We start from the raw sequence: 17,807 nt of genomic DNA, 5'->3' as shown, positions 1-17,807 counted from the left end.
TGCAGAGATGATACCTTCATTCTTCTAGGTCAGCAGTATGATTTTATTTTTAAATATAGCCTCTGTGCAGAGCTAGCTGCTGCTTTCTGGTCGGTAAACTATATCTTCTGGTGCCCTTTCCCACTATAGTTTACCCTGCTGAAATTGCTTCCATCTCGCTAAAGGCTCTCAAAAACTTGCTCTGCGAAACGGACCACATTTGCTTGGTCTCAGTTTTGTCCTAATTATAAACCTGAATGCAGAGCGGTGACATGTTCTATTCCTCTTTTAGCCACACGCTTCCATAAATGCTGACAAGCCGGGAGCGGTGACAAACAGCTCCGCGGAACTCGCCGCTGTGCTTACAGCACAACCCCAGCAGATGGCAAAGGGAATCGCCTCCCTTCTGCAGCGGTTTGACAGGGCTGGGAAAACGCAAACACCTCGTGTTCCTTTCCCCTCTCTTTCCGAAAATCTGAGCAGGACAGTGCCCGGGTTAATCCCCTGCCTGCACGCTGAGTTGTGCCAGCGCTGCTTTGACTCCTCGGAAGCTAAAACACCAAATGTCGAGACACACACTGCAGAAGGACTGTAGGTGTGTGTGCCTTAAAACCCGCCGATGTTTCCTCTTCACCTCAGAAATATTTAAAATAGGTCAAAGGCCCTTGTTCCGCCTGTTACCACAGCGGAGCGGGCGTCATGGAAATGAATTTGCATTTCACGTGCCCGAGCACAATCGCTGCCGTTTATTCGCTCCCACGGCTATAGCGTTATCAGCTCCGTGCCTGCCGCGGCGCTCCGGCCCTGCCCGTCCGCTCGCTCCCTCTCCGCGCCTCAGGAAGGGCATTTCCTGGGCACGGCCTCCCCCGGACGCCTTGACGGGCCTGGCGAGCGGCGCAGTCCCGGGGCACGTCCCGGAGCACACGCCGGGCATACCCCAGGGCACATCCCGGGGCACATCCCGGGCACACCCCGGGGCACATCCCGGGGCACATCCCGGGGCACATCCCGGGCACACCCCGGGGCACATCCCGGGCACACCCCGGGGCACATCCCGGGCACATCCCGGGTCGGGCCGGGCCGGGCGGCGGCTCCGGCCGGGCCTGCGCGGGCAGCGGCGCGTGCGCGGCGCGGGGCGGGGCGGCGCTGACGCCGGGGCGGCGCTGACGGAGCGCCCGGCGCGGCCCGGCCCGGCGCGGCCCCGAGGGCGATGGCGGCCGCGGGGGGCGGCCCGGGGGCGCCCGCGGAGACGCCGCCCGCCACCGCCGCGGGTGTCGCCGCCGCCGAGGCCGGCGCGGTGTTGCAGCGGGAGCCGCTGTACAACTGGCAGGCCACCAAGGGCTCGCTGCGGGAGCGCTTCGCCTTCCTCTTCTCCAACGAGCTCCTCAGCGACGTGCACTTCGTGGTGGGCAAGGGCAGCGCCCGCGGCGGCGGCGGCGGCGGGGCGGCGCCCCCCGGGCCCGGGCAGCAGCGCATCCCCGCCCACCGGTTCGTGCTGGCGGCCGGCAGCGCCGTGTTCGACGCGATGTTCAACGGTGGCATGGCCACCACCTCGGCCGAGATCGAGCTGCCCGACGTGGAGCCCGCCGCCTTCCTGGCGCTCCTCAGGTCAGCGCGGGGCGGGGGCGGCCGCGCACGGACGGGGCTCCGCGGCCCCGCTTGGCCGCCGCTGCCTTCTCCTCGCTCCGCGGCCCCTCCCGGCTCCTGTCCCCTCAGAGCCCGGCCTGTCCCTACTGCCCGTCCCTATAGGGAGATGCAGGGAAGGCGCGGAAATACCTTGTGGGCTCCGCGCAAGGTCACACCGCCCCTCCACCGTGTTTTGGTCCCCTCTTGCTCTTTACCCTGCACTGTTTTCTCGAGAGAAGTGCCCTAATTCCATGGCAACTGACTGTACGTTTAGGGAAGCACTCGGTGGGTGTCTGGTTCGGCTCTTCGATTCAGTGTTTTGGTTTGTTAAAGTATTTAAGTGATGGGAATTAGTGCGTCCCCTTGGTGTTGCAACTATCCAGCCATCTTCTAATAGTGACTAAGAAGGGACAGAGGCTGTTGTACCAAGCTTTTCGTTTCATTTGACACTTACCTTGAAATTTGATACTTACTTGGAAGTCTTAGTCATCTTCCTGTTCGCTTTTCTTTGTCAGCAATGATAATAAGTTGTTACATCTTTTTGCCATAATAACACCCATTGTAGTCATACTTGGGCAGAGAGGGAACATGCAGCAGAAGGCAATAACCAGCTGATTTTCACTCCCAGGCCATCTGAGTGTGACACTGGGAGCGCAGTGATAGCAGAAAAGATATAAAGTGTGTTAGTTATTTCTAGTCTGGGCAGAGTAGGATCTGCTAGTTCCCGTGTTCACAAACTGAGGAGTTCATCTACCATTTCTCTTTACTCAGCGTAGTGGCAAATAAAATTGATGGTGTTCATAGAAACAATTGCTAATAGTTTATTTGTGCCTTGGGCTGTGGTGTGGTAATATGACTAAACTGTATAACCTTAAGGTTCTTATCAGAGAAACCACTTTTCTAGGCAAAAAATATAAACCATAAAATATATAAAACCGTTCTCTGTAATGAACATTTGGGAAACAAGTAATACTATTTCCTGGAAATAAATATGTAGTGTCTCAAAGTTTTTTGTAATAGGAAAAACTCCAAACTCTTGGCAAGACTTTCTTCTTTTGCTGAGGCCTAAGAGACAGGAACAATTAGAAGCGTCACCTGGTCCTTAGGTAATCACGGGCACAGGAGATAAAGCAAGTGATGTGCACAAAAACCCCATGAGCAGCATTGTCTTTCTGTTGCTGTTGGCAAATGAAGTGTTCTTTGTGGATTTTTTGTGCAGAGGAGCAAGAGGTAGTGGGAAGTGTCTTTCAAACAAATTGGTTCTGAAAGTTAAAAGTAAATGACAGTGCACATGTGTAGGTTCGTGTCTATATATGTGGGAAAAACGCTGGACAGTGAAAAGTGGTTATAAAAATGAAAATAGAAACACAGAAGCAGAGATTTCTAAGAGATTCCTAAGATAAGAAGGATGGTATTTGAACACTGAGGAGTGAATGAAGGGATGTTGTTAGGAGCAGCCAAAAGCACTTGTGTTGGTAGGGCTGCCAGTGCGTGATGGCCGGGGGAGCTGCGTCAGTGAGCTCACTGGGCTCGTGCCTTCTCTGAAAATCACCACACTGGTGGCCTGCTGAAACAGCTCAGGTTGCCTGTCTGTGCCAGCTCTTCAGGACACTCTTCCATGCTATGTATATTTCTTTGAGCTTATATTGAAATAAATGTACATTGCAGTACCTTGTTAGAAACATATCTAGGGAAAACTTCTGTAATACCTGCCAGTAATGGACTTTTTCCATGATGGAAACAACATGGGGTCTTTTCCTTGACTGAAAGAGGCAGGAATGATACCTTGCACTGTTGATCTCTTTTATCTATCATTAGTAAATCTCTCAGATAATGATAATTACATTTCACAGGACATTTCTTTAATATTTGAAAATACCAGTTTGAAGTATATTGGCTAGAAATTAAGTCAGGATCTTTGAATACACATAGCAAATGAACATCAAGTAAAGGAAATGTTTAAATAATGCAGAACTTTCTAGGCATAATTTACTAATTATTTAATGTTGCTCAGCTCATTTCCACTTTATTTACTCGTGGTTTGTTAAGTCACGTCTGTAGTCTATGTGTTTCATAAGGATCTACTGGCAAATTCTACTTGTAAATTAAAAGATTTTTTAATGAAAAAAAAGTAATTTGACAGATAAATCCTTAAGAGCTGAAATAATATCAAAGTCACAAAGTTTGAATCTATTTCCCAATGAAATAACTGTTGTGTGTGTTTCTCACTATCAAATGAGTAGCAATGATCAAGAAAATTCAAGTTGTCTCAGTAGGTTTCTGCTTTATGGTTTCTTTTTGCTGGTTTTACTAAGATATTTTTTAAAATTTTCATTCATATTTTGCAATAAGCTAACTTGTCCTCTGATCACAGAATAAAGGAAAGTGATGATATGACACAAGTTAGCAGTCTGTCTTCCAAAAATCTTTTCAGAGAATTTTGGCAAGCAGTAAATAAAGGGGTAACCAAGACTAACTTGAAAAAAAGATTCCTGTATGCTTTTATAATGGTGAAAACATTTCGGCTACTGAGAGGATGCTCACACAAGGGGAGAAGGAAGCACTAACCTGAGAGTAAAGAAAAATAGCATAAAATGTATGAGAGGCTTATACAGAGTGAGTGATTGACTGGTCACTTGGAAAAATTGTTTGTTCTGGTCACTAAGAATGTTCTTCCACTATGCACACACACCCCCCAGCTTCCCATTCCCTCATCCTGGATGCCAATAAAATTAGGCTGTTTCTGTCTCAAAGGGAAAGGGAGGGGGAAGGAGAAGTGATTGTCAGTCCCACTGAGTTAAGTGGAGGAGGAGCAGAGGTGTAAACAGAAAGCTGTGCTAGTTCAGGCGTGCCACAGAGGGGAGAGGTAGCACAGACACAGCTCTTGGCACACAGGAGCAGGGGATTTGTGCAGGGAAGACACACCTAGGACTGCACCCTGTTTCTTTGGAAGGTACAGCAGAAAGCAAAACACAAGCCAGATGAGCCCCTCTGGTGTGTCACTTCATTGGCTTCAGATTGGATTCACTTAAGGAATAAAACCAAAATCATGTTCCAAAACCAATTTGGGATTTGGTTTTTTTTGTTAGGTAAAATGCATACTGTAGTTTGCATGGCAGTATTGCTTTTTTTACAGCCTGTTAATCAACTTTTACATGATTTGGACTCTGAGCTCCTATAAAGTCATGCAACAAAAGTTATGGTATTTTAAACTGATTATTTTAAATCTTAGAACCAAAATGGAAATGCACTGTTCTAGTGCTTTAATGAAGAGCTTGTCAATTTAGTATGTAAAAGTGTACCTGTGAAATATTTGTTTCTTAAAAGTAAATTTGTCAGCAGTTGTGAGGAACAAGTCAGCCCATCATTTTCATCAACAGGTAATAATAGTTCATAGCTTTCATAAATCAGTTCTAATTGAACTGATGAAACTTCAGCATGAAACTTCTATTTAAAAAAAAACCCAACAGTTTTCATTGTGGAATTCTTGCATTTGTATGTACGCTCTGGTTTATTATAGTTAATTACCTATGTGTGTTGGGGACAAATGTATTTTTGTAAATCACAGGCTATTCTTGACTGTTATCTGAAAGGCTGATGAAATTTCGCTAAAATTATCTTAAATGTCACCTCAAAGAAAAGTTATTTTTAAAAAGACAACAACTGCTCAGGAAACAGGTTTTTTCCCTGGTATTGGTGGAGGTTCCTATATTCTGGTTCACAGCTTATGCTAAAATCTCAACCAATCCTCTTGCCTCAGGCACTGAAGACAAGCCAGAGCCTGGCAGGAGTAGAAGAGTCAAGGTCATGTGCTAGAATGTACTCCCTTTCCTCTCTGAATACTACAGAGGGGTAACTTTGACGTAAGATGTTCTCACAATCTAAGTCCTTGACACTATTCCCTCATGGAGGGGAAGCCAGTGTGCACTGTCAGTAAATGCATTTCAGGAGTACAGCCACAGAGGAGTGTGCATTGATATTTTCCTGATGAACTGAGAGCATGCATTTGTAGGTTAAGTAATTCTGCAGCTCAGCTGTTGTTTACAGTTGGGGAGCTATGTATAACTAGTACAACCAGATCAGTCCTAGGGAGTAATACATATTTAAAACAAATGTATGCCATTAGGTTAACATAATAGTCTTTCTTGAACCTTTTAACTTACCTTCTTTATTTATAAAGATGCTATGAGGTCAGCTGTTGCACTGTTCTCAGTGCAAATCTTTGGGCTGTTTTCTAAATGCAAAGATACTGTTACGCTTGGCTGCCCCTCTAAAGATACGTTTTTATAATCTGTATTTGTGTATTGATTTCTAGGTTTCTTTATTCAGATGAAGTTCAAATTGGTCCAGAAACAGTCATGACTACTTTATACACTGCTAAGAAGTATGCAGTCCCTGCCCTGGAAGCACATTGTGTGGATTTCCTAACAAAGCATCTCCGAGCAGATAATGCCTTTATGCTGCTTACTCAAGTAGGTAAATTTAAGCTTAGTTTTGATTTACTAGAAGAATAAATTCCCAACTGGAGGAAAATTACTAATTCTCCTTAACTATGTACTCCTTTGAGATTTTAAGTGCTCTTTAAGGTATAAACACAAAGAGTACTTAGACAACTTATCTCAATTATGTCTATACTAGAGGTAAAATGCTTGCTTTTTAAGATTAGCAGTTTGTCAGCTTTATGCTTAAGATGTATTTCTTTATCTTTCCAGGCTCGTTTGTTTGATGAACCTCAGCTTGCTAGTCTTTGTCTCGACACAATAGACAAGAGCACCATGGATGCCATAAGTGCAGAAGGCTTTACAGATATCGACATAGGTAAGTCACTTGTGTGTCCATGAAATGACAGTGCCCCAGGATAGTTCCTTCCCCCATCTGAGTGTGCAGAGTCCCAAGCACTTCTTCCCTTCTTGAGCTTCACTCCTGAGCTGGGCTCCACTGCACAGTGTCTCCATTTCAGTAGTGGTGGTGTCCCAGGGCTCCCACTGTGGTGACACCACACTTCATTGAAGCCAAAGCTTTCACTTGCCGAGGGTTGTGCTTCATGCCTGAGGCATCCATATCTGCTTTTCATGTGCAACAGGAATCATACTGTTCTGTTGCCACATGGTATTTATCTATTCAGTTGCACAGATCAGGTACAATTAATGAAAATTGCTCTAAAAAATGAATACATGAACTGCTAGTTTCTCTGTTTAATCTTCTATCAAAAGCTAGCAGTTGTAAATTTACTTACTCAATTTCATTGCTACTATATGTATCTAAGGTTTTACTCCAATTCAGCTAGATTGTGGGAAAAATTCAGACTAAAGGAAGGTGTTTCACTGCATAAAGAAATTTTAAAACCATTGTTAACTCATGATCAGTAGGATTTGTACTCAGACTGAGCAATCTTTAGTCTTGGTAAGTCTCAATCTGTTTTGACTTTCCAATATGCTATTTTCTGTAACTGCAAACATGCCTTACTTAAATTCAAGGCAGATAAAAATTCCCAAAGACAGAAGATTCAGAATATAGGAAGCCATTTATTTTTGGCTTGTATTCAATGATAATTTGTGCATACCTATTATTCAAAGAAGGCCAGAAGAAGTAATAAGTAATAAGAAGTAATAAGTTGCTTTTTAAACATGTACCTTGCCTCAGATCTTGTGTTTCACCTTCAAGCTTTGTGGATAGCAAATATGTCAGTGCTTAAGATGACTTGCTTGTATCTTTAAACTGGTTTTTGTGAACCACTGCTGCTTGTGGCTATAGTTGATCCAGATGGGCAGGTGGCTGCCCAGATGAGATTATGACACTGTCATTGTGAGTAACTTGGTTTTTCAGTGTCATCATGAGTAACCTGGTTTTTCAGTAGTGTGCATTCAGTGTTTGGTCACTTTCAGTTTTGATCTTGCCCTAGCAATGGAAATCCTTCAGGATAGTTGTTATCACTATAGAGATTAGTTACATCCTTAGGAATCAAGAAGAAAGCTCATATCCTGTCTTCATAGCAGGAAAATTGACTTTTAGTTTGGTATCTATATGTCGTTGAGAGATTATTTTTTATGTAAGATAAATTATGTGTAATATATATACACACATAATAATAAGACAAAGCTAATAGTCTTGTTATGAATGTTCTTAGTGTGTAATTAGTATTTTAAGCTTACATAGTGTAGCACTGTTACTGGCTTGGATGAAAACTGATGTAAAGCTGCTAATATTTTTTTCTTTAGACACATTATGTGCAGTTCTAGAAAGGGACACTCTCAGTATTCGAGAAAGTAGGCTCTTTGGAGCTGTTGTTCGCTGGGCAGAAGCAGAATGTCAAAGACAACAACTGCCTGTGACATTCGGGAACAAACAGAAAGTCCTTGGAAGAGCTCTTTCCTTAATCCGTTTTCCATTAATGACTATTGAAGAGTTTGCAGCAGGTGAGTTTTGGAGTTCTTTGTCTTACTGTTAGACCATCTCTCAGTGCTGTTTAACTGTGTTTAGATGCTTAACACTCAGTTCTGTTATTAATATTGTACTAATAGCAGTTGGGATGCACAAACGAAAGCAAAACCTTCTGCAGATTATGCTCTGGCCGTTGGAAAATATTATTGTTGTCTTCAGTTTGTGATATGTGTGGTTTAAATACAACAGCTGGAGTAATCCTTCCAACCATCTTATAAGTTTTATGTTTCCACAGGCCCTGCTCAGTCTGGAATCTTGTCAGATCGGGAAGTAGTAAATCTCTTTCTGCACTTTACTGTCAATCCCAAACCTAAAGTAGATTATATTGACCGACCGAGATGTTGCCTTAGAGGAAAAGAATGCAGCATTAACAGGTTCCAGCAGGTGGAGAGTCGCTGGGGCTACAGCGGAACGAGTGACCGGATCAGGTGGGGATTCAGAAACTCTGTGAAGGAGAGACAGAAATGGGTGGGGAGAAAGGAGAAAGGGAACAAATCATTCAACTTTGACTTTTTGGTATAAGATACAGTAGCAAACATGCTGGCTCTGTTGCACACATTTGATCTTTTCCATTTTTTTAGCTATTACAGACATGAGATAAAAACAAGAATGAGGTTCGGGAGGATTGGGTGCATTCTAGAATGATTGAGTGTTGTCTGGATATTTCTTTTTGAAATACCAAGTCTTGATCTGTTTTCATTTTGGAGATACTGAAAAGAATCTAGTTATGTTTTGTTTATTAATACTGAATATCTTGAGGAATTAGCAAAGCTTTAACCTATGAAGCTGGCAAAGCATTTTTCTTAGTATTGAAATCTAAACAAAAAATGCTATTTAAAAACAATGCAATGCCATTCTCAGTTTACTTCCCTACTCTTCAGTGGGAGTCTTTTTCCTACTTGAAGTAAGGTAACACACTCACCAGAGTTATTTGAATTCCTTTCTTGTGTCTTATCAGGTTCACAGTTAACAGAAGAATTTCCATAGTGGGATTTGGATTATATGGATCTATTCATGGACCCACAGACTATCAAGTTAATATACAGGTACAGTGTATTATGTTTAAATAGGCTTGTACACTTATAGGAACTTACAGAAGGAAGCTACACTTGTAGCACTTGCAGAAGCACTAGCTCTTTGGTCTATATTTGGGAGGGAGCAATTGATTGGCCAGGAGTCTAAGCTGTGTTTTGTCACAAGTGAGCATAAGTGGGTGATTAGGCATAAGAACACTATGGAACACTGCTCCCTTTCTCCTGTATTCTCCTGTCTTTCAATCATTTTCAGTGTAGGTGTTTCCCAACATCCATCTTTTTTCCTCTTTTCTCAAGCCTTTCCTAATAGGGAATATGTACTGATATTGTACTTGGGTATGTTATGTTCTTCAGTAGCCTGTGTGCTTCTTAGAAAGATTTGATTTTCGTAATTTTTCCTTTTAGTTTCTTTTGAACAAGCCTCCTCATTTTTCTCTTTTTGAAGTTTAGCACAGCTGTGGGGGATTTGCTTTTGTTGTTCATGTGGGAGTGTTGACTCTCAGTATATTATGGACACTGTTACATAGTGTTTCCATTATGAAATTTTGAATCTGATCCTGCTCATCACTCAGTACCAAATCAAGGGTTGCGTTTCTTCCTGCTGAGCAATTGGTTAGCAGGCTCATGAAGTGGCCAGTGATAGCATCTAAAAATGTCCCCCTGCTTCATGTCCTGATGTGACCCTTGCCTGGTCCCAGCAGGCAATTGAAGACACCACTAAAATCATATTTCCTGCTCTTGTAGCCTGTTAGATCCCCTAGCATGTGTGGTCAGGATTGTCTTCTAGGAGTATTGATCCAGCACTATATTTTTTTTCCATTTTGAGTGTGGAATTTCAGTCTATTTGAATTATTTTTCTTGTAGAGATTAGTTTTGTTTAGATTCTAAGCTTTTTAACAAGATCTTAGAGTTACATGACCAGCACAGTTTTACCTTGTGCTATTACTACACTGGAACTAGTGATTCTTACTCGACACTGAAATTGAAGGCAAAATAAACATTGTGTGATCTGAGTAGAACTTTTATACTGAATCAAGATTAGAAATAAATTGTATAAAACATAACAGCACAAGTTTTTGTTTTCTTTTATGAAGGTGTCATTGACTGCCAACGTTATCTGTAAAAACTTGTTTTATAAACTAGCCACGGGCAGCAAATGAGATTCCCTCATGTGGGCTGTGAAGGTGTACAGAGATCAGCAAACCTAAGCACAGGATTAGATGTTGTATATGCAGGTCAGGAGCTGAAGGTGTGAGAGCTGTTCTCCATCTCCCAAGCACAGACTTTCACCTGGCTGGCGCAGTGCCCAGAGCCATCGCTCCCAGCTGCTGTGTCAGCTCCAGGGCTGTCAGGAAATCTCAGCTCCCTTCCAGCTGAGACTGCACTGTCCTTGTGTTAGGCTGGGTGGGGTAGGCAAGTGTTTGCTTGTAACCTTCTCACATGCATGCAGTCAGAACCTTTCTCATGCCATAAAGCTACATAAAGCTACAATGTTCCTGCTTTGGCCCAGATCATTGATTATGAGAAGAACCAGACGCTGGGACAGAACGACACTGGATTTAGCTGTGATGGAACAGCCAGCACCTTCAGAGTTATGTTCAAGGAGCCCATAGAGATCCTGCCCACGGTTTGCTACACAGCTTGTGCAACCTTGAAAGTAAGAATGTCTTAACAGGACAGAAGAAAGTGTTACTTTGATGCAAGAGTTATTCTTTTAACAGTCTTCTGATGGGAAAGCGTCTTCTAAATCTCGAATTGATTTTAACGTTAGGGCTAAAGAAGGACGCAGTTAGAGCTCTGCTGTAATTTGTAAGATTGTTACATCTCTTCTGGGCCACAACATGGAATCATCATTCACTGGATCCTTTGTGCCTTCCCAATTTTGTTGGATGTGGGAGTTAGAATAGTTCTAATGGAGGTCACTGGTTCTGTGTGGGAAAAAAGCACTATCTAGAAAATGTAATCTGGCAGCTCTCTATCAAAATTTAAGTTTGATTTCTTTTATCAAGGATATTCTAACCACTAACTAAATTCAAGAAAACAGCTTTTTTTATTTCTTTTTATATACTGGAGCTGAAATAATAGACAAGATTACTTGTTCTTAGAAAGTCTTCTCTTAGTGTTGTGGACAAATTTATTTCTCAAAAATATTTTAATGTTCTTCTAAATATAATTCCCTAAGCAGAAATCAGAGTTCGGTGGGCTGGAAAAAATTCTGCACATAAAAAGCAGCTGAGTCAGGGAACTAAAGAATACAGACAGCCTGTGTGATAAGGAGAAATACTTGAAAGCATTCATTACTAGTTGGATAAAATCAACTGGTTTAAGTCTGCTGTCAGAAAAATATATTTTTGTTATTTAGACATAGGCCCTTGCTTCTGTTGCCTGTGATTTTGTATATAATTTATATGATGTGGGTACAGAAATTTTATACTACTAAAATAGCCCAAGTCAGTTGTGTTTGACCATCAGCAATTTTTGGGTCTTGCCCACTTCCATTCTGTTGCTAATCTCTTGTGATGTTTTTCAGGGTCCTGATTCCCACTATGGAACAAAAGGTTTGAAGAAAGTGATCCACGAATCTCCTACTGCTAGCAAAACATGCTTTGTCTTTTATAGTTCACCAGGTAACAACAATGGTACATCAATAGAAGATGGACAGATACCAGAAATAATATTTTATACTTAGTTTCACATGATGATCTGGAATGTGTTGGTGTCTCAGTGGACTTCAGCTCACTATTGGCAGCAGTTAAAAAAATTCTGTTGAATTACTTTAATATGTAAAAAAAAAACAAACTAATTTGTTTGAGGGGTACCAGAAAAGCTATTTTTTTCTGCATCGTTATTGGTAGATTGTAATTTAGTTTTTCCTCTAAACAAAATGTTAATGGAATAAGTACTCTGTATATTGAAAAATTTGTTTTAAGTAGTACCTTGTGGTGGGTTAATTACTTTGTGTTTTCACCCCTTTGTTTCTCATGTAGTAAAATTCATTTTTTGAACTGGAAAATCCTTACTTGTTATGAACAACTTGTGTATGTTTTCTCCAATCTGTCCTTAAAAGACAGTAAAGCTGCTGCTGTAGTCCCATCTTGCACTTCTTTCCAAAATGACCTTGGATTGACCCTATGGACATGGATTGCTATTGTATTTTTTGAAGTCCGTCAGCAAAGCTCCATTCATATTGCCATCATCTTGACTTTTTCCAAGAGCCGTGGAGAATTAATGGACTTTGCACTGCAGAGAACATCTGCAGCAGCACGGAAGAAATAAATATTAAGTCAAATTCAGAAAGAAACAGATCTTTCCCGAATCTCTCTTAATTCAGAAGGGCTGTTTTGGAATATAGAACTGGTTATGCAAATAGCCACTGTATATATACATATGTGCCTATAAAAGATGTATAATGTGAAAATGAGAATACGAGACTTGTAATGATGTTATTTTATCATTGGATATTCTAGTACTAAAAATAGGAGTATAAACCTAAGGATTATTGGTGTGCAAGGAGTTTTACAGATTACATACACTAATTTGATGCAATTGCTGTATGTATATAGTATTTAGTGCTTTGCAGTATGTACCATGTGGTAACATAATGGCTTGGTGTACAAAGACCTGTACCCTCTCCCACGTTATACTAAAATTTAAGAATGCAGGAGACAAAATAAGAAAATTTCCTTTCTTAAGGGGGAAGTCACGCAGGTTTGGGGTGTCCAAAGGCTGTGTGTTGAACATCCGGCTCTGTGCACACTCCGCCAGCGCTCTCCTGTCCCTGGGCACGGCGCTGTTCCGGGACAGAGACGGGGCTCGGCCGGGCCGTGCGGGAGAGACAGGGAGAGGCTGTCCCGGAGTACCCGCTGTGGGCACAGAGCTCGCCTGTCCCGGAGCACCCGCTGTGGGCACAGAGCTCGGCTGTCCCGGAGCAGCCGCTGTGGGCACAGAGCTCGGCTGTCCCGGAGTACCCGCTGTGGGCACAGAGCTCGCCTGTCCCGGAGCACCCGCTGTGGGCACAGGCCGGCCCGGCCGGGCTGTCCAGGAGCACCCGCTGCGGGCACAGAGCTCGGCTGGCCCGGAGCAGCCGCTGTGGGCACAGGGCCGGCCCGGCCGGGCCGTGCGGAGCGCGCAGGCGCCTCGGGGCGGGCCTGGCGCGGTTGCCGGAAGGGCCGCCCCGGCCATGCGGAGCCTCGCTGGGTTCCTGTGGGCGCGGGCGGCGCCGGTACGGAGCGGCGGGGCCATGCCCGGGAAGGTGCGGGCAGGGCCAGGAGAGGGAAGGGGGGCAGGGGCGGGTGGTGCCCGCGGTGACCGTGCCTGTTCCTCTGTTTCAGGGAAAAGCAGCCGCCAAGGGCCCCGCGGAGCCGGGCGCCGCCGCGGGACCGGTGGCGGCGGCGGGCGGCGGCTCCGTGAGGGTGGCGGTGCGCGCCAAGCCCGGTGCCCGCTGCAGCGCCGTCACAGGTGGGTCTGCGGGCCGGAGCACCGGGCACTGCATCGCTGCACCCTGAGGAACAGGGGCGGAGGGAGGGAAAGCGCAAAATCCCACCCGGAAACTGAAGCGAGGAGTTCGGCTCTCCCCCGTGTACAGCGCTGGGTGGCGCGGTGAGCACGGGGTAAATCCTGATCCTGAATCCTTCCGTTTGGCTTCTGTGGTTTCGTGCAGGCCGTTTGTGTCTCAAGGGTCTGTGCGGTTTTATTAGAGCCATAAAAGTTGGATCTAATAAAACGTGCTCTCCCTGTACAGCCCTGGCCTTGCTCCTGCACGCATTGGGACTGCTGTGACATCCCCCGTGTGTGCGGCACCCACGGGCTGTGGCAGTGTCCAGGCCCCTTGGGAATTTACGGGGAATTTACTGACAGCGTGACTCTCTGAGCAGACTGATTTAACAAGCGGCTTTTGGGGTGGAGGTGGGGGCTAACCTCATTTGAGTCGTGTTACGTGGTGCCAAGCAGGACAATCACTGCTTGTATTGTCAGGAATTTATATTTGATTGTAGTGGCCAACAATCAAGGGAATTCATGAAATGTGAAAATTCTTCACCTGCTAATCTATACATTTACTCGGTTTTAAATCAAAATGCTTTCGAAAGCATAAACGTTCATTTTTAGGAAACTATGATATGATGTTTTGAATATTTTGAGCATAAAATCCTCCAACTATTTTCTATAGATGTGACAGCAGAGGCAGTAGGTGTAGCTATTGCTGCACCTCCGTCGGAAGGGGAGGCAAATGCAGAGCTGTGTCGCTACCTCGCTAAGGTGCTTGAAGTGAAGAAGAGTGATGTTGTTTTAGAGAAGGTACTTCCTTTTTTTCCTTTCAGCTTTGCCCTACTGCTGTTGAAATTCAAGATTTTGAAACTTACACATTGAGTACAGGGAGCTACTCCAAGTTCAGTCTGAAAGACACTTTAAAAAGTTTAGTTGAGTTAATAGAATGATTCATTGAGAACAAATTTAGTGTAGCAAGAACTATGGCAGATCTTGAGATCTTTTAACCGGAAGGGTTATCATGATAATGTTTTGCAAATCTCTGTAGTTCATGTTTTCTGTGTCCTTCAAGATTCTCTTGTTTTCATGTCAAATGAATTTACAGAATTTGTGTTCTGCAGAGAATGTGCATTTTATTAACTTTTCACTTTTTTTTATAAACTTCTGTATTTGATTCTGACATTTAACTGTCACACATAAGCAAGAGCATATGTAAGCACTTGGGTTGTAGCTGGGCCTCAAGAGTTTCTCTGTATTAGAATTTATATGTCTTGACTTTGGTGAGTGGAAACTCTTTGTTTTATTCATTGCACTGAATAAATAATTTGCTTTATTAATTCATTGTACTTGGAGTCAGTCTTTCCAGCCATTTTCATTTATAGTTTATAAGCACAAGAGCACAATGAAAAATGGTGCTTTTTATTTTTATCTGTTGGTTTAATGGAGTAGTTATAGAAGTCTTTTAAAGCCTAATAGTAAAGGATAAGATGACCAAGGAAATGTTGTGAAAAGGTAGAGACAAAAAGATGTGAGTCTTGTTTTTCCTAAATCACGGGCAAACTGCTTCATTTGTTGATCAGCATCTTATAAATTGCACTGTTTTCTTACCTTAAAGGGTGATTCTCTGAAAGATGGGTTTTTTCTGTGTTTGTCTAAACCAGGGCGGTAAATCTCGTGACAAAGTGGTGAAGATATCGGTATCAGCAACACCACATGAGATTTTAGAAAAACTGAAGAAAGAAGCTTCCAGTTGACCTAAAACAAGAGTAGGAAATAGGAAAAAGCATCCTGGTACATGGACTGATATTCTTTCTTACTTGATGCAGTGCTGTTGAGAGTGAGGCTAATGACTACAGGAAGATACTTCTGTCCCCTCCCCTTGTTAATGTAGGTGCTGTACAGTTGAAGTTTTTCTGTAGGTTTGGTTAGAAAACTGAGACTGTATCTACTTCTGTCACTACAGACTTCCTTCTGCTCTGGATGGTTTCCTATGGGTAAGATTTGTCCTCTTTCCTGGTCCCTAAACAAATTGTTTAGGAAATGTGTTTTTTAGTGGAGGAAATGTTGGTTAACACAGCGAGGGGCTTGGAATGACAGCCTTCCATATGGGAAGTGGTACAGAAGGACAAACCTGGATGGCAGAGACATAAAAGAGACTCTTCTCTCTGATATCTCACAGCAGGTGCAGCTTTTCACTGTGGGCACTTACAGGTATCTAAAATAAATGTCTTTTGAAGCCAGTGTGCTGTTGTTGATCACACAGACAAACTGAAAGTAGAATCTCCTGAGCAACGGAAAGAAAACCAGAAGATTTCAGTGTGAAAAACCAGCGCAGGACCTGGTCATTGCACACGTGGAGGCACTTTGTAATAGTCTGTAAATAGTTTCCTTAAAAGTAGAGATATGGTCATATATATCTTTGCCAATTGTATGTCACCTGTAATGAGTGTTTTTAATAAAGGCACAGAAAGTCCCTTTATTAAAAACAAGCTTTTATAAAAAAGCTTATATTTATAAAGCTTATATTTTTAACAAAGAAAATAGTTGTTTCCTAGAAACGTCTTCATAGAATGCTTCTTTGAAACTGCCTTTTTTATAATCTTTCCTTGGTCTAAAAATGAATAGTAGTGCAACCCCTAGAGAACAGAGCTGAGTCATTTGTAGAACACAACAAAACAAGAAGTCTGAAACAAAATGGGCAACTATACTCCAGTTTCAGGGCTGATGAGAAGAAGGCTGAACTTCTCTATTTATCATGCTTCAGAGGGCAGAGGAGGATTTAACTGACATGTCCCAAAGATGTGTGTGATACCATACATGGTTCTGGGAGGACTTAGTTTTTTCCTCTGCATCACTGCTGACGTCTGAAATTGTCCTGTATCTGTCCTATGGTTGTCATGTTAAAAATAAAGTAATGGCTAAAGGAAAAAAGATAACTATTCTGAAGGTTTGCTTAAGGTTTGTCATACATTCTCCTGGAAAAGAATGTTATGAATGCATAAGCATTTATGCTGATGCATTGCCAGATTGATGCAGTGAAGACTTCATAGCTCATAATTCAACTTCTTCATGGGCAAAAGTCTTTCACTTTAGGGAACTCTTTCAATGTCCTGTTATTCTAAATATTGCAACAGTTGCTTTTGGAGTTAGAGAACTGGTGTTTTTCAAGATGGCAGTTCCTTCAAGGTAACTAATTTCAAAGATGTTATGAAAAATGTTACTTTCTGGAGAAATAAGTCTAAAGTCTGAATTCTGTTTGTTTAATGGTTCACACCTGGGCCCTTTATTTTCTCAGGCATTTGGGCAGCCATACATTGCCTCAGTCCTCTTTCCTTACATATCTTTTCAGTCTGCACAGGCTGATTTTATTTTACTGTTCCATCAGTTTTGGTTCACCCCTCCCTGCTGCTAGATCTGCTCTTGCCCAGCAGAGGGGTGCCATGTCTTGCAGAAAAATTAAGGCCAAGCAAACCAAAATGAAGTGTTAGTGGTTTGTTGTTGGGGGTTTTTCCTTTTATTTCCTAAACTTTTCTACTTATGATATGTAGAAAATGGCAATAAAAAGACTGAGGAATTCTGTATTTATAAATTACATTTGGAATTGGCTGCTGCAACAGCCATTATAAATTTTTTTTAAAGCTTATATGCTCTGTTGAAATAATGTATTTCATTACACACTTCCCTGTGACTTCAGACACAGACTGAGGGAGGAGCTGTGTGGACAGATACAGTCTGAAGTACATTGATCTTCAGTGATGATTACCTGAAATAGCCAATTTAGTGTTTCAGTGCCCTCTCTGTCTTGTCAGCATGTTCTGTCTAGGCTTTGCTGGCTTCTGCTTGGCTTCTTCACCTTTCCTAAACACCTTCAGCTGGCATTCTGCATCTCTTCTTCCTGATTAATGAAAGTAACTTGAATTCCTGATAGTGTGGCAGATAAACCCTGGTAATATGCAATTTATGTAATGTGAGTAACAAAATTATTTTGGAATGGTTGTATAAGTAATACTGGGGTGTTGCCATATAGAATCATACCTGACAGCCTCTATGTCAATGTTTTTTGTGCTGTACATCCCTGTATCAATTGTATCCCTGATACCTTGGCTGTGGATTTAGGTAGCCTGGGAGGGTGAAACTGCTGCTCCATTGCTGTAGGTCCCCAGTTTGTGGTGATTGGGAGTGGGGCTGGCCCAGCCTCATCCCCAGTGGGTGCAGCTGTGAGCAGCAGGTGAGCAGCACTGC

The 17,807-nt window shown here is 42.9% G+C and overlaps 2 protein-coding genes across 3 annotated transcripts; both read left to right on the top strand.

The window, feature by feature from the left end:
* The first annotated feature begins 1,172 nt into the window (after positions 1–1,172).
* Positions 1,173–12,504, top strand: BTBD1 (BTB domain containing 1). The gene is made up of 8 exons (XM_036389446.2): positions 1,173–1,587; positions 5,921–6,077; positions 6,318–6,423; positions 7,824–8,021; positions 8,282–8,474; positions 9,005–9,092; positions 10,591–10,737; positions 11,611–12,504. Exons 1-8 carry the CDS (start codon positions 1,190–1,192, stop codon positions 11,767–11,769), a joined length of 1,446 nt encoding a protein of 481 aa, XP_036245339.1. The 5' UTR covers positions 1,173–1,189; the 3' UTR covers positions 11,770–12,504.
* Positions 12,505–12,633: 129 nt separating this feature from the next.
* Positions 12,634–16,505, top strand: C13H15orf40 (chromosome 13 C15orf40 homolog). Of its 2 annotated transcripts, none has more exons than XM_054516221.1 (4): positions 12,634–13,302; positions 13,412–13,538; positions 14,248–14,375; positions 15,227–16,505. In XM_054516221.1, the coding sequence occupies exons 1-4, from the start codon at positions 12,634–12,636 to the stop codon at positions 15,317–15,319; spliced, it is 1,017 nt and encodes a 338-aa protein (XP_054372196.1). In that variant the 3' UTR covers positions 15,320–16,505. The 2 variants fall into 2 exon arrangements, with proteins under 2 accessions (XP_054372196.1, XP_036245341.1); XM_036389448.2 differs by having other exon boundaries at positions 12,634–13,332.
* Positions 16,506–17,807: the final 1,302 nt, after the last annotated feature.

Source organism: Molothrus ater, chromosome 13 (assembly GCF_012460135.2).
Source record: "Molothrus ater isolate BHLD 08-10-18 breed brown headed cowbird chromosome 13, BPBGC_Mater_1.1, whole genome shotgun sequence".
NCBI classification, from domain to species: domain Eukaryota; kingdom Metazoa; phylum Chordata; class Aves; order Passeriformes; family Icteridae; genus Molothrus; species Molothrus ater.
This window is presented reverse-complemented; position numbering and strand designations above follow the sequence as displayed.